A 13,923-nucleotide genomic window follows, 5' to 3' on the forward strand; every position below is an offset into this window, starting at 1 on the left:
TTTCTTAGGGTAAATTTTGCTTTGGAAAAGTTTTGCGTTAAAATGAATGCAGTGGAGTAAAGATGAATAATTCCCCTCTTGCTCGGTTCAGCTAGGTGGGCTGTGTAATGAACTAGAATTTGATTTCTTTTTTTTTTTTTTAATTTTCTTGGTGCTGTGAAAATTAGCAATTAGTATAACTAATAAAGATTAGTGGAAACTGAAAACGACTAAGGTCATGTCAGAAAGATTTGTATTTGCTGCAGAATTGAAGTGAGATGGTATTTTTCTCAATTAGTAGTTCCATGTATAAGAGAACCCACCCACCCCCCTGTCCCCTGCCTCTTGTGTTACCAATTTGTGTGCGGAAGAGGCCTGAGAAGGAGATAAGGATTAGTGGGATCGCAATTTCCTGGAGGGCTTGGTTTTGGGACACTTAAGGGAAGAGATGTGGGGCTTGGCAGAGGACTGAGGTTGGAAAAGCTACAGCTTGTTTATGGCCATCAGTCTTCAGGGGTCCTCTTGACAGCGTCTTTCCACAGGCATATATCTCATTAGTGTTTGTTTTCCCCCTTGAAGTAGAACGGAGGGTTGGGGACACAGGAGCAGAAACGTTGCTTCCCTGGAGTCCTTGTTTATGCTGGGTGGTGAGCACTGTTGCTGGTGCCCTGCTGCAGGTCTACTGCTTAAGACCTTTTTGAGCTGTTATGTTCCAGGTGAGCCTTGTGAATGGTTGAGCTGTTGTCAGCACCTCTGCTCCTTGGGTCAGCAGCTGTCGCCTGCCGATTCCTCTATCTGTTGCCTTCTGAATTGACCCACAGAGGGTTCTTTGTACTATTTCCTTAGAGGGTTCTTGGACTGGAAAATTGCATGTGCGCCTGAGACTTGTGCTTCCAGGAGGGTGGATGGAGTGGTAGCCATTCCTTCTTGTGAATTGGCTGTGGTGTGACTCCTTTTGCTTCTCCCTTCTGGTCTCACACTTCTGAGGTATCATCTCCTTGGCCTGGGTTTTCATCAGTGAGCTGAATCAAGCCAAGACACATGTCTGGGCAGGTTCCCTGTAACACAGACCAAAGAAAATAGCAACATGGAACAGGAGAAGTGGATTTAAACTTGAATTTCCTCGGCGAGCTCAGCAAGGAAAGGAATTCTAGATTCCTGGGCCCTTCTGCTAGAGTTTTCTATTCTGATTTTATTGGTTTAAGATTCTCTACTTGGAAGCAACAGAAATTAATTGGCTCACACAAGCAAAAAGAGTATTTATTGGAAGGATATGGGGTGGCTCACAGACTGGAAAGAAGAGCTGATGAGCTCGTCTTCAGAAAGGGCTGGAGCCAGAGCAGCCCGTGATCTGGGGAGCAGGAACCTCTTGGGGAAGAATAAACACCACCGTATCCAGTTTTGCTTCTTTTTGCTCAGAAGTCAAAGGCCAGGGAGAGAGGCCTAACCAGCCTGGCGGGGGTCAGGGAGGGGCACCTTAACTGGCCGTATGTCCAGGCCAAATCCTGTGGAGAAAGGTGGTTCTCAGAGCCACACTGGACTGCTGTTACTCCAAGGACGAGACAGCTGCTGGGCAGGCAGAAATAGGAGGGACCCTTTGCCCTCACCCTCCCAGGAACAACTGGGGGACCAGGAGCAGAGACTTCTACCCAATACCACTGTCACAGTGAATTTTGTTTTATGTCAGGGGCCTAGACTTTTTGGTGTTTTTGTGTTGAGGGCTGACCCCACTGGACTTTCTTTATCAGTGAATCACTGTTTGTGCAAGAATGTGTTTTTTGAGGGATCAGTCCTTGTATAAAGGTTTTTCCCAAGGATTTCTCTCGGTCTGGCCTGTGCACAGAGAATGGGGGGGGGGGGAGGGTTTCCAGAATGTCCATTTGGCCAAGAGCAGCTGAAGGTGCTGTCTGTTACACAGGAGTGCTTGCCTGTGCCACGTGTGAGAAAAATGCCCTCTCTAGGGAGTGGCCTTTTAGAAGTACCTAATATGGAAGAGGATTGAGAGCTTATTACCAGAGCTAGAGAGGCAGTTTTTTTGTTTCTTTGGTTAGACGTACTTAGACACTACCCACAGTCACTAGGAGCCGACCAAGATTGTGTGTGTGTGTGTGTGTGTGTGTGTGTGCGCGCGCGTGTGTGTGTGTGTGTTTTGGGATTGATGTCTCCAGATCTTGCATGTAGGCTTCCTGATTCCCTATCCACGTCCCTGCCACCTCCCCCAGCAGCCCTAGTGTTGAGAGCCAAGTACTCTTTGTTAATTGGCTTTTCTCCCTTCTTGCCAGGTGCCTGCCTGTAGATGGTGTCCATTGTCAGCGCTGTCCAACGTGTGCCAGGCTGATCCATGGTCACTTTCCGGGATGGCAGCGAGGTGACTTCAGCTGAGGATGACCCTGACTGAAAGGCTGCGTGAGAAGATATCTCAGGCCTTCTACAACCATGGGCTGTTCTGTGCGTCCTACCCCATCCCCATCATTCTCTTCACGGGGCTCTGCATCTTAGCCTGCTGGTATGTTTCCAAGTTGCCCTGGATATGGTGGGCCAGTGCCTTGGCACAATAGATTTCCTAACCCTGACTGTTCAGTAGCCCTTGGACTGTGTGCTTTTTATACAATGGAACTTGAGGGTCATTGGATCTGTTGAGTGGAAAGCTCTAGTCCTGAGGTGTTTAGCCACTACAGTAAAACAGTCCAGGCTGGCCCTGACTTGGTGAGTCACCAGATTTGTTCACATTGCTGGTAATCTGTGTGAAAATAATGTTTAGATGTTTCTAAGAAACTGCAGGATAATTGAAAGCATGATCTTTTAATTTTCCTTCTCAACAGTGGCAGCTTCCTTTTGGTACCTGGTTAAGAGCAGGAGCCTTGGAATGTTGCAAGGCAAAGTCCGTTTGAACAATTCCTTGGACACTGTCTTGTAGGCTAACCCCAGAGACTTGGTTTTCTGCTCTCTAGTCATTTTCTTGTGTTCATGTGGACCCTCCTTCTGACCTCTGGTTGATACTTGGGGCCTGCTGTGCTCACCAAGGACTGTTGTGACTGTCATTCTGTCATAGGGCCCCATAGAACCCTGAAGAGTGTCGCTGATGAGGACATTGTGAAAGGAGAGGCTTGATGTAAGATGATACCCAATGGTCCCCTTGGCTCTCAAACACTGACAGTCATGAAAAGAGCCTATCTGATTATCCTTGTCTCTGGAAGGAATTCTGGTTTCCAGATTCATTGTACATCTAACTTTTATAGATGTTTTCAGTGCTGTGCTGTACGAAGGATGGTTCAGGACTGAACTCGCTATTCAGTTGTTAATGATCCCAAGTTCTTCCCTAATTAGGACAAGGAAAGATGAGCATATTCATTGAGAATTTCCTGCTGGGTGCTGTGTTGGTGCTTCAGGTATATAATTAAATGTCTCATTAATCCTAATAAAAACCTTGGGAAGTGATCCAGTTATATTTCCATTTAACCAAAGGGGGATGGAGGATTAGAGGCTTGCCTGGTCTACACAACGAATAAGTAGGGAAACTGGGGTTCAAATCCAGCTTTAAAGGGATTCTGGTGCCTGCACCTGTGGCACTCTGTTCCCCCTGACTCTCCTCACTCTGGCTCAGTGTATTTGTACTGATGTTTAAACTTTGTTAATTTGTGTTGTACAAGATTAGACACTTGTGGCTATGTCCTGTAACTGATGAATTAGTAGTGTTCTGAGAACCCAGATCTTGGATTTGCTTGTTGTTTTTTCCTGTAGGTTAATTGACCCATCTGTCTCTTTCAAAATCATACTTTTCTAGGCCTGGCCTATATGCTAGGGCAGTGGTTCTTAAACCTGAGCTAGCATCAGAATTACCTGGAGGGCATGTTAAACAAGATTGCTGGGCCCTACCCCAGTTTCTCATTCATCAGATCTGGATAAACCCAAGAATGTGCATCTCTAAACAAGCTCCCAGGCCTGGGGACTACATGCTGAGAACCACTAGGCTGTGTGTCTTTCTTGAAAATTTCTCTGAAGTTCTACCATGTCTCAGCTGAAAGTATTTTCTCTTTTATTCTAACTTCTAGAGCAGCAGTTTGTGGTGACACTTATGGTTATTATTACTCGTATTGCCTTCTGTTAGAGGTGGGTGGGGTCCTGCTCCCCCTTCATAAATTCTCAGTTCTTTGATAGTGTCTTTATATGTGTATGTGTATGGTAAGTAAATACATAATGGATGAATACATTGAATTAAACTTGTGTTCTCTGTGGCAGGGGTCCCCAACCCCTGGGCCATGGACCAGTATGGCCTGTTAGTAGCCGGGCCGCACAGCAGGAGGTGAGCGGCGGGTGAGCGAGCAATGCTTCCTCTGCCACTCCGCATGGCTCACATTACTGCATGAACCACCCCCACCCACCCCCACACTGGTCCATGGAAAAATTGTCTTCCACGAAACTGGTCCCTGGTGCCAAAACGGTTGGGGACCTCTGCTCTATGGGCAGTGTAGGTTGAGGAGGTGGTTGTGATTCCCCTTCTACAAAGACGGCTCTAGCTACCGGAAAAGGGAAGGATGTTTCCTCTTTGCCATTCATCTTCTGAGGATTGGATTTGGCCAGCTGGGACCAGGCAGCTTCCTGGACAGGGAAAGTAGGCTATGTGTAGCAGCTCAGTTGTAGCTGGGTGCAATTGGCCTTTATCTTTGAATGAATAATTTGATATCACACAAGTGTTTCAAAACAGATTGTCCTTGGATTTATGACTTGGGGGCCTCTGGTATGAAAACTTTATGAGATGGCTAAGGTCTCAAGTGTGGAAGACTCCTTCTCGACTCTGGGTGAATTAGAATGGGATGGAGGATGGGGGAAGAGGCAAATGTGATAATAACAATATTTAACAACCAGTACAGCCCAAATGCAGCCAAGCTGGGCAGACACCTGTCTTATATCCCACAGGTGTCTTGGCTGAACATCAGTCCTGAGAATGGAGTGGGTGAGCCTCAGGGAAGGATTGGGCTGATAGGAGGGAAAGGAAAACTAATCTTCACTGAGCGCTGGCTTTGTGGTCAGGTGCTTCCACACACAGTATTTCATTTGGTCGCCTAACATCCTTGGAGGATGTGGTTATTCCCTAGTTCTTTTGCTGATGATGAAACTAATGTGGAGAGATAGTAAGTGGTATGTGCTGCAACTGGCCGGTCTGTGTGGCAGATCCAAATCTGTACTTTCTCCACTTCGCTGTGGTGACATGAACTTTATGAAGAACACTGTTTGGTGCTGATACCTTTCATTGCAGGGAGTCTGCTCCTTGAACAAGAAGCCTCAGAAAGAGAATCTCAGTTGCAGTGGGCCAGGGACAGGGCCTGACAGGATCTGCCTAGACAGAGGATAGAGAGGCTTTTTGAGGCAGTGGCCCTACATAACAGAAGTTGAGGAGAGAGCATAAAATTGGGTTTTACAGCCACCTCAATAAAGATTGCTATAATATATGCCAAGAACTGTGCCAGACCAGTGACGCAGAACACAGTCCCTCCCACAGTCTCGGCCTGAGAGAGATAACTGCAGTGCCATTGGGTATTGTGCATAGCAGATCTGACCTAACCTTGGTGCAAAGGGAGACAGCGTTAGGGAGGCTTCCAGGGAGGAGGACACCTGAGCTGAGCCCTACAGGAAGAATAGGTGGCATCTTCCTTGCCTCCTTTCCTGTTTATGGTTGTGTTCATGCAGCTCGCCGCTCTCCCAACAAAAGCACAGGGAGGCTACTACCCTGGCGCACCCCTCTGAACCTGCTGCCTCTTTTGGTCCCGCTCTCTAAGGGCACTATGGTTTCCTCTTGTCTTTACAGTCACCCTGTACTGGGGTGTACCGTCACATTCTTAATGCTGTGTACTTATTTTTTCAAACCAGCATCTTTGATATGTGATTGTAAAGGAATTTTTAAAATTTCTTAAAATCTGATTGGCTTAGGAGAAAATTTCTAAGGCTAGATGAAGTCCCTCAGCCTCCAAAGATGATAAAGGTTGTATCAGAAAATCCAGAGATTCTGGGCCTTTATGGAAAGGAGACCAGATATTGTGGACCCAGGGCACAAGCCTCGCTATCCTCTTCTGTATGGGAAGCTTTTCTATCCAGAGCATCTCCCCTTCTGCCAGAGCTACAGGTTGCCTGCAGAAAATAAAGTGTGGTTAATAGATAGGTGTTTTTTTTTTTTCATATTCTGTAATTTTTTTTTTAATTGAAGGATAGTTGATTTACAGTGTTGTGTTAGTTTCTGGTGTACAGCAAAGTGATTCAGTTATACATATATATAAACAAATTCTTTTTCATATTCTTTTCCATTATGGTTTATTATAGGATATTGAATATAGTTCCCTGTGCTATACAGTAGAACCTTGTTTTGTTTATTTTATATATAGTAGTTTGTATCTTCTAATCCCAAACTCCTTATTTATCCCTCCCTGACCCCCTTTCCCCTTTTGTAACCATAAGTTTGTCTTCTATGTCTGTGAGTCTGTCTCTGTTTCATAAATAAGGTCACATTTGTGTCATATTTTAGATTCCACATATAAGTGATATCATAAAGTATTTGTCTTTCTCTTGCTGACTTCACTTCGTATGATCATCTCTAGGTCCATCCATGTTGCTGCAAATGGCATTATTTCATTCTTTTTTTATGAGTAGTATTCCATTGTATATATTTACCACATCTTCTTTATCCATTCATCTGTCAAGACACTTAGGTTGTTTCCATGTCTTGGCTATTGTAAATAGTGCTGCTGTGAACATAGGGGTGCATGTATCTTTTTGAATTTTGGTTTTCTCTGGGTATATGCCCAGGAGTGGGATTGTTGGATCACATGGCAACTCTATTTTTGTTTTTTTAAGGAACCTCTGTATTGTTTCTGTAGTGGCTGTACCAATTTACATTCCCACCAAGAGTGCAGGAGGGTTCCCTTCTCTCCACACCCTCTCTGGCATTTATTGTTGGTGGATTTTTTGATGATAGCCATTCTGACTGGTGTGAGATGGTACCTCATTGTAGTTTTGATTTGCATTTCTCTAATAATTAGTGATGTTGAGCATCTTTTCATGTGCTTATTGGCCATCTGTATGTCTTCTTTGGAGAAATGAGTAGACAGCTTTTAGTAGTTTTATTAGATACTCAGATTCCATTTAACTGCTTACCTTTATTGTACCTGGAATGAGAGTTGTTCGGCTTGAACCGAAAGGACTGCTGCTCTTGCTACCTCTGTCTGGATCTAGCAGCTGCCTGGGCTGTGGACCTGTTCATCCCACTGGATCACCCTGGGAGCCATAAATGCTCTTTCCTCTGGGAAAATCTGATGAAACTTGTAGCAAGTAGGCACTGTGGCAAGAGGTATCTGTTTACATTTCCTAGAGGTTAGGCCACCAGGACCGGAGGTGTGGCTCAGCAGCAGTCCAGCAAGGCAGAGGGTGCTATTTCTTGGGACCTGTCCTGGGAAGTGGTAGGTATGCCGTGGAATGAAGGAAGAGTGTCTGGGTGCCAGGCCAGCTGAATTGCCCTATGTGTGGGTCAGAGGTTAATGTGAGGGGTCATCAGGTCACCTGTGATTCCATAACCTGCTGGTCATGGTTAGAGAGGGTGGATTTTAACTTGGAGAGCAAGTTGGAATCATGATGAGACCATTCCAAACCTCCTGAAGGAGGATAATCCTACAGCCTGTGTGGGTATCTGAGAGCAGACTTGGCCCCTTCCTCCTTCTTTTTCTCTGGAGGAAAGCAGCACCTTCAGGCTGAGGCTGGACATCTCAGTTGTGGTGGCCTCCGCTCTCAACCTCTCTCCCTTGTCTGCCCACAGCTCAGGTTTCCCTACGGTCATCGTGACCCCTTTGTGGGTGGGCACACAGGAGACTACAGAACAGGCTCCCTCTTTTTGTACCTATGTGGCCACTCTCTGGACACATTTATATTCCTTTCATGAACAAGAAAGAAATATGAGTAACTGAAGCCCTGTCTGCACCTGTGCTTTGGAGAGCCGGGCTGGATAGCTGAGAACAAAGTCCCAGAGCACCACTGACCTCTGCCCCAAAGCCTAGACTCAGGAGCCCAGGGGACCAGCTCCAGAAGCTGCTCCTGGGTCCTGTTCAGCATTCCAAAGCCAGAGCCTCCCTCCAAGCAGAAGTCACCCCTGACCTCACACACGAGCTCTGGAAAAGCTCTGAAAGGCTTGTAGGAGATCAAATACTCCTTTATCACCCGAAATTTCCTCCAACCCCAGATTTCCTCCAACAGAAGAGAGATCAGGAGATCTCAGAAATTTCCCTTTATAGTCTTTCACTACCCCACCCCGAGTCCTGTATTGTTCTCCCCTGAGAAGGGAAGAGAGAAAACATGTCCCACTCCTGATGTCTCCAGAGAGGTGTCCTGTGCCACATCTCTTGAGTGTCGTTTTTCTGGTTGCTCTTCCTGTATGTCTTCCGTGTCTCCTGAGCTCCCATCACAGATGACTGGGAGTGAGAATGGGAGATGTAGAGCCAGCATCATCATTTGTGGGACCCAGTGCAACATGAAAATGCAGGGCTGCTGCTTCAGAAAGCAGGGGAAAAGTACTGTTAAAGGTACTAAAATATGCTCAGATGGGAGTGGATGAAAGGCTTCCTCCTGCCAAAATGCCCATCAGATTGCTGTGGTGCAGCCAGCATGGGCTAGGCAATGGCCAGTGCCTCACCCTGCTCCAGGACACAGCGGGGTATGCACTTCTGAGCAGCCCTCCATGTTTTGGTCAGGTGCCTCCAGGGGGCAGCAGCAAATGGATACCTGGACAGGGAGGGGAAGGCCAGATTCTGGGATGCAAGTTGGCAGGGGAGCTGGTGGTCAAGCACCTGTCCTGGGGAGGAGGGACCACCTGTGAACCTACACTCCAAATCCTCAGCACATGCTCCATTGTGATGGACTTCATTTACAAAACACAAGTTGATACATAGATTTATTAAGAATTTCCACATATGGTGAGAATGTAAATTGATACAGCCACTATGGAAAACAGTATGGAGGTTCCTTAAAAAACTAAAAATAGAACTACCATATGACCCAGCAATCCCACTACTGGGCATATACCCAGAGAAAACCGTAATTCAACAAGACACATGCGCCCCAATGTTCATAGCAGCACTATTTACAGTAGCCAGGTCATGGAAGCAACCTAAATATCCATCAACAGAGGAATGGATAAAGAAGTTGTGGTACATATATACAATGGAATATTACTCAGCTGTAAAAAGGAACGAAATTGGGTCATTTGTAGAGACATGGATGGACCTAGAGAGTGTCATACAGAGTGAAGTAAGTCAGAAAGAGAAAAACAAATATCGTATATTAACACAGATACGTAGAATCTAGAAAAATGGTATAGATGATCTTATTTGCAAAGCAGAAATATAGATACAGACGTAGAGAACAAATGTATGGATACCAAGGGGGAAAGGGATGGGGTGGGAGGAATTGGGAGATTGGGATTGACACATATACACTATTGATACTATGTATAAAATAGATAACTAATGAGAACCTACTGTATATATAGCACAGGGATCTCTACTTAATGCACTGTGGTGACCTAAATGGGAAGGAAATCCAAAAAAGAGGGGATATATGTATATGTATAGCTGATTCACTTTGTAGTACAGTAGAAACTAACACAACATTGTAAAGCAACTATACTCCAATAAAAACTTTAAAAAAAAGAAACCTTGCATTTTGCATTTTTGTAGAATCTTTATCTTGGTGTTTTTCTTGTGCTTCTATTAAAAGGAATTTATGATTGTTTAAAATTTTTTTTTTATTCAAACAGAAAGTCACAAAAATTATAATCATCCTCATCAGTTCACTCAGTCCCATGTAATTAATTTTTTTTTCATCTTGATCTTTTGTTAGCACTTTTATGAGTTCATCAGTTTTTCATTAGAGTTCTGAAAATGCTTATTCATTCAGTTCAGCAGTACAGTCAGTTACCAGAAACCTGTACTTGTCAGAGTCTTTTCCATGAATTCCTTGAAGGTGAAACCCTTTTATAGGAACATATTTGCAAAAGCATCAGAGTACACCCAGAACTGTCTGTAAATGACAAAAGACTTAAAAATGACCACGGTGTTAAAGATTTGATGAAAGTTCATAATAATGCAATTGACAAGGAAATTTAGTTATTTCTGAGATATACATTTTAAAGTAATAACTAGAATTAAGACTTATAACATTATACCAGAACATATAAGATTTTTAGAAATTTCATGTAATGTCTGAAACATTTATATTAACATATTTCCATACAAATAACCCAATGAAAGTTTAGTATTAGTTGTTTTGTTTGTTTTTTTATACTGCAGGTTCTTATTAGTCATCAGTTTTATATACATCAGTGTATACATGTCAATCCCAATCGCCCAATTTAGCACACCACCATCCCCACCCCACCGCAGTTTTCCCCCCTTGGTGTCCATATGTCTGTTCTCTACATCTGTGTCTCAACTTCTGCCCTGCAAACCAGCTCATCTGTACCATTTTTCTAGGTTCCACATACATGCGTTAATATACGATATTTGTTTTTCTCTTTCTGACTTACTTTACGCTGTATGACAGTCTCTAGATCCATCCATGTCTCAACAAATGACTCAATTTCGTTCCTTTTTATGGCTGAGTAATATTCCATTGTATATATGTACCACAACTTCTTTATCTATTCGTCTGTCGATGGGCATTTAGGTTGCTTCCATGACCTGGCTATTGTAAATAGTGCTGCAATAAACTTTGGGGTGCATGTGTCTTTTTGAATTATCGTTTTCTCTGGGTATACGCCCAGTAGTGGGATTGCTGGATCATATGGTAAATCTATTTTTAGTTTTTGAAAGAACCTCCATACTGTTCTCCATAGTGGCTGTATCAATTTACATTCCCACCAACAGTGCAAGAGGGTTCCCTTTTCTCCACACCCTCTCCAGCATTTGTTGTTTGTAGATTTTCTAATGATGCCCATTCTAACTGGTGTGAGGTGATACCTCATTGTAGTTTTGATTTGCATTTCTCTAATAATTAGTGATGTTGAGCATCTTTTCATGTGCTTCTTGGCCATCTGTATGTCTTCTTTGGAGAAATGTCTATTTAGGTCTTCTGCCCATTTTTGGATTGGGTTGTTTGTTTCTTTAATATTGAGCTGAATGAGCTGTTTATATATTTTGGAGATTAATCCTTTGTCCGTTGATTCGTTTGCAAATATTTTCTCCCATTCTGAGGGTTGTCTTTTCGTCTTGTTTATGGTTTCCTTTGCTGTGCAAAAGCTTTCAAGTTTCATTAGGTCCCATTTGTATATTTTTGTTTTTATTTCCATTACTCTAGGAGGTGGATCAAAAAAGATCTTGCTGTGATTTATGTCAAAGAGTGTTCTTCCTATGTTTTCCTCTAAGAGTTTTATAGTGTCCGGTCTTACATTTAGGTCTCGATTCCATTTTGAGTTTATTTTTGTGTATGGTGTTAGGAAGTGTTCTAATTTCATTCTTTTACATGTAGCTGTCCAGTTTTCCCAGCACCACTTATTGAAGCGACTGTCTTTTCTCCATTGTATATCTTTGCCTCCTTTGTCATAGATTAGTTGACCATAGGTGCGTGGGTTTACCTCTGGGCTTTCTATCTTGTTCCATTGATCTGTGTTTCTGTTTTTGTGCCAGTACCATATTGTCTTGATTACTGTAGCTTTGTAGTATAGTCTGAAGTCAGGGAGTCTGATTCCTGCAGCTCCGTTTTTTTCCCTCAAGACTGCTTTGGCTATTCGGGGTCTTTTGTGTCTCCATACAAATTTTAAGATGATTTGTTCTAGTTCCGTAAAAAATGCCATTGGTAATTTGATAGGGATTGCATTGAATCTGTAGATTGCTTTGGGTAGTATAGTCATTTTCACAATATTGATTCTTCCAATCCAAGAACATGATATATCTCTCTATCTGTTGATATCATCTTTAATTTCTTTAATCAGTGTCTTACAGTTTTCTGCATACAGGTCTTTTGTTTCCCTAGGTAGGTTTATTCCTAGGTATTTTATTCTTTTTGTTGCAATGGTAAATGGGAGTGTGTCCATAATTTCTCTTTAAGATTTTTCATCATTAGTGTATAGGAATGCAAGAGATTTCTGTGCATTAATTTTGTATCCTGCAACTTTACCAAATTCATTGATTAGTAGTTTTCTGGTGGCATTTTTAGGATTCTCTATGTATAGTATCATGTCATCTGCAAACAGTGACAGTTTTACTTCTTTTCCAATTTGTATTCCTTTTATTTCTTTTTCTTCTCTGATTGCCGTGGCGAGGACTTCCAAAACTATGTTGAATAATAGTGGTGAGAGTGGACATGCTTGTCTCGTTCCTGATCTTAGAGGAAATGCTTCCAGTTTTTCACTGTTGAGAATGATGTTTGCTGTGGGTTTGTCGTCTATGGCCTTTATTATGTTGAGGTAGGTTCCCTCTGTGCCCACTTTCTGGAGAGTTTTTATCATAAATGGGTGTTGAATTTTGTCAAAAGCTTTTTCTGCATCTATTGAGATGATCATATGGTTTTTATTCTTCAATTTGTTAATATGGTGTATCACATTGATTGATTTGCATATATTGAAGAATCCTTGCATCCCTGGGATAAATCCCACTTGATCGTGGTGTATGATCCGTTTAATGTGGTGTTGGATTCTGTTTGCTAGTATTTTGTTGAGGATTTTTGCATCTATATTCATGAGTGATATTGGTCTGTAATTTTCTTTTTTTGTAGTATCTTTGTCTGGTTTTGGTATCAGGGTGATGGTGGCCTCATAGAATGAGTTTGGGAGTGTTCCTTCCTCTGCAGATTTTTGGAAGAGTTGGAGAAGGATGGGTGTTAGCTCTTCTCTAAATGTTTGATAGAATTCACCTGTGAAACCATCTGGTCCTGGACTTTTGTTTGTTGGAAGATTTTTAATCACAGTTTCACTTTCATTACTTGTGATTGGTCTGTTCATATTTTCTGTTTCTTCCTGGTTCAGTCTTGGAAGGTTATACCTTTCTAAGAATTTGTCCATTTCTTCCAGGTTGTCCATTTTGTTGGCACAGAGTTGCTTGTAGTAGTCTCTTAGGATGCCCTGTATTTCTATGGTGTCTGTTGTAACTTCTCCTTTTTCATTTCTAATTTTATTGATTTGAGTCCTCTCCCTCTTTTTCTTGATGAGTCTGGCTAATGGCTTATCAATTTTGTTTATCTTCTCAAAGAACCAGCTTTTAGTTTTATCGATCTTTGCTATTGTTTTCTCTGTTTCTATTTCATTTATTTCCGCTCTGATCTTTATGATTTCTTTCCTTCTGCTAACTTTGGGTTTTGTTTGTTCTTCTTTCTCTAGTTCCTTTAGGTGTAAGGTTAGATTGTTTACTTGAGTTTTTCTTGTTTCTTTAGGTAGGCTTGTATAGCTATAAACATCCCTCTTAGAACTGCTTTTGCTGCACCCCATAGGTTTTGGATCGTCGTGTTTTCATTGTCATTTGTCTCTAGGTATTTTTTGATTTCCTCTTTGATTTCTTCAGTGATCTCTTGGTTATTTAGTAACGTATTGTTTAGCCTCCATGTGTTTGTGTTTTTTACGTTTTTTCCCCTGTAATTCATTTCTAATCTCACAGCGTTGTGGTCAGAAAAGATGCTTGATATGATTTCAGTTTTCTTAAATTTACTGAGGCTTGATTTGTGACCCAAGATGTGATCTATCCTGGAGAATGTTCCGTGCGCACTTGAGAAGAAAGTGTAATATGTTGTTTTTGGATGGAATGTCCTATAAATATCAATTAAATCTATCTGGTCTATTGTGTCATTTAAAGCTTCTGTTTCCTTATTTATTTTCATTTTGGTTGATCTGTCCATTGGTGTAAGTGAGATGTTAAAGTCCCCCACTATTATTGTGTTACTGTCGATTTCCTCTTTTATAGCTGTTAGCAGTTGCCTTAT

The 13,923-nt window shown here is 42.4% G+C and overlaps 1 protein-coding gene across 2 annotated transcripts in view; it reads left to right on the forward strand.

Annotated features, from left to right (window-relative positions):
- Positions 1 to 13,923, forward strand: part of SCAP (SREBF chaperone) — a 93,091-nt gene that overhangs the window by 46,249 nt on the left and 32,919 nt on the right. For both annotated transcript variants that reach the window (XM_068558320.1, XM_068558321.1), the window contains exon 2: positions 2,262 to 2,485. In XM_068558320.1, the coding sequence (XP_068414421.1) occupies positions 2,364 to 2,485 (122 nt within the window). In that variant the 5' untranslated portion in view covers positions 2,262 to 2,363. The remainder of the gene's footprint in view (positions 1 to 2,261; positions 2,486 to 13,923) is intronic.

Source organism: Eschrichtius robustus, chromosome 12 (assembly GCF_028021215.1).
Source record: "Eschrichtius robustus isolate mEscRob2 chromosome 12, mEscRob2.pri, whole genome shotgun sequence".
Taxonomy (NCBI): domain Eukaryota; kingdom Metazoa; phylum Chordata; class Mammalia; order Artiodactyla; family Eschrichtiidae; genus Eschrichtius; species Eschrichtius robustus.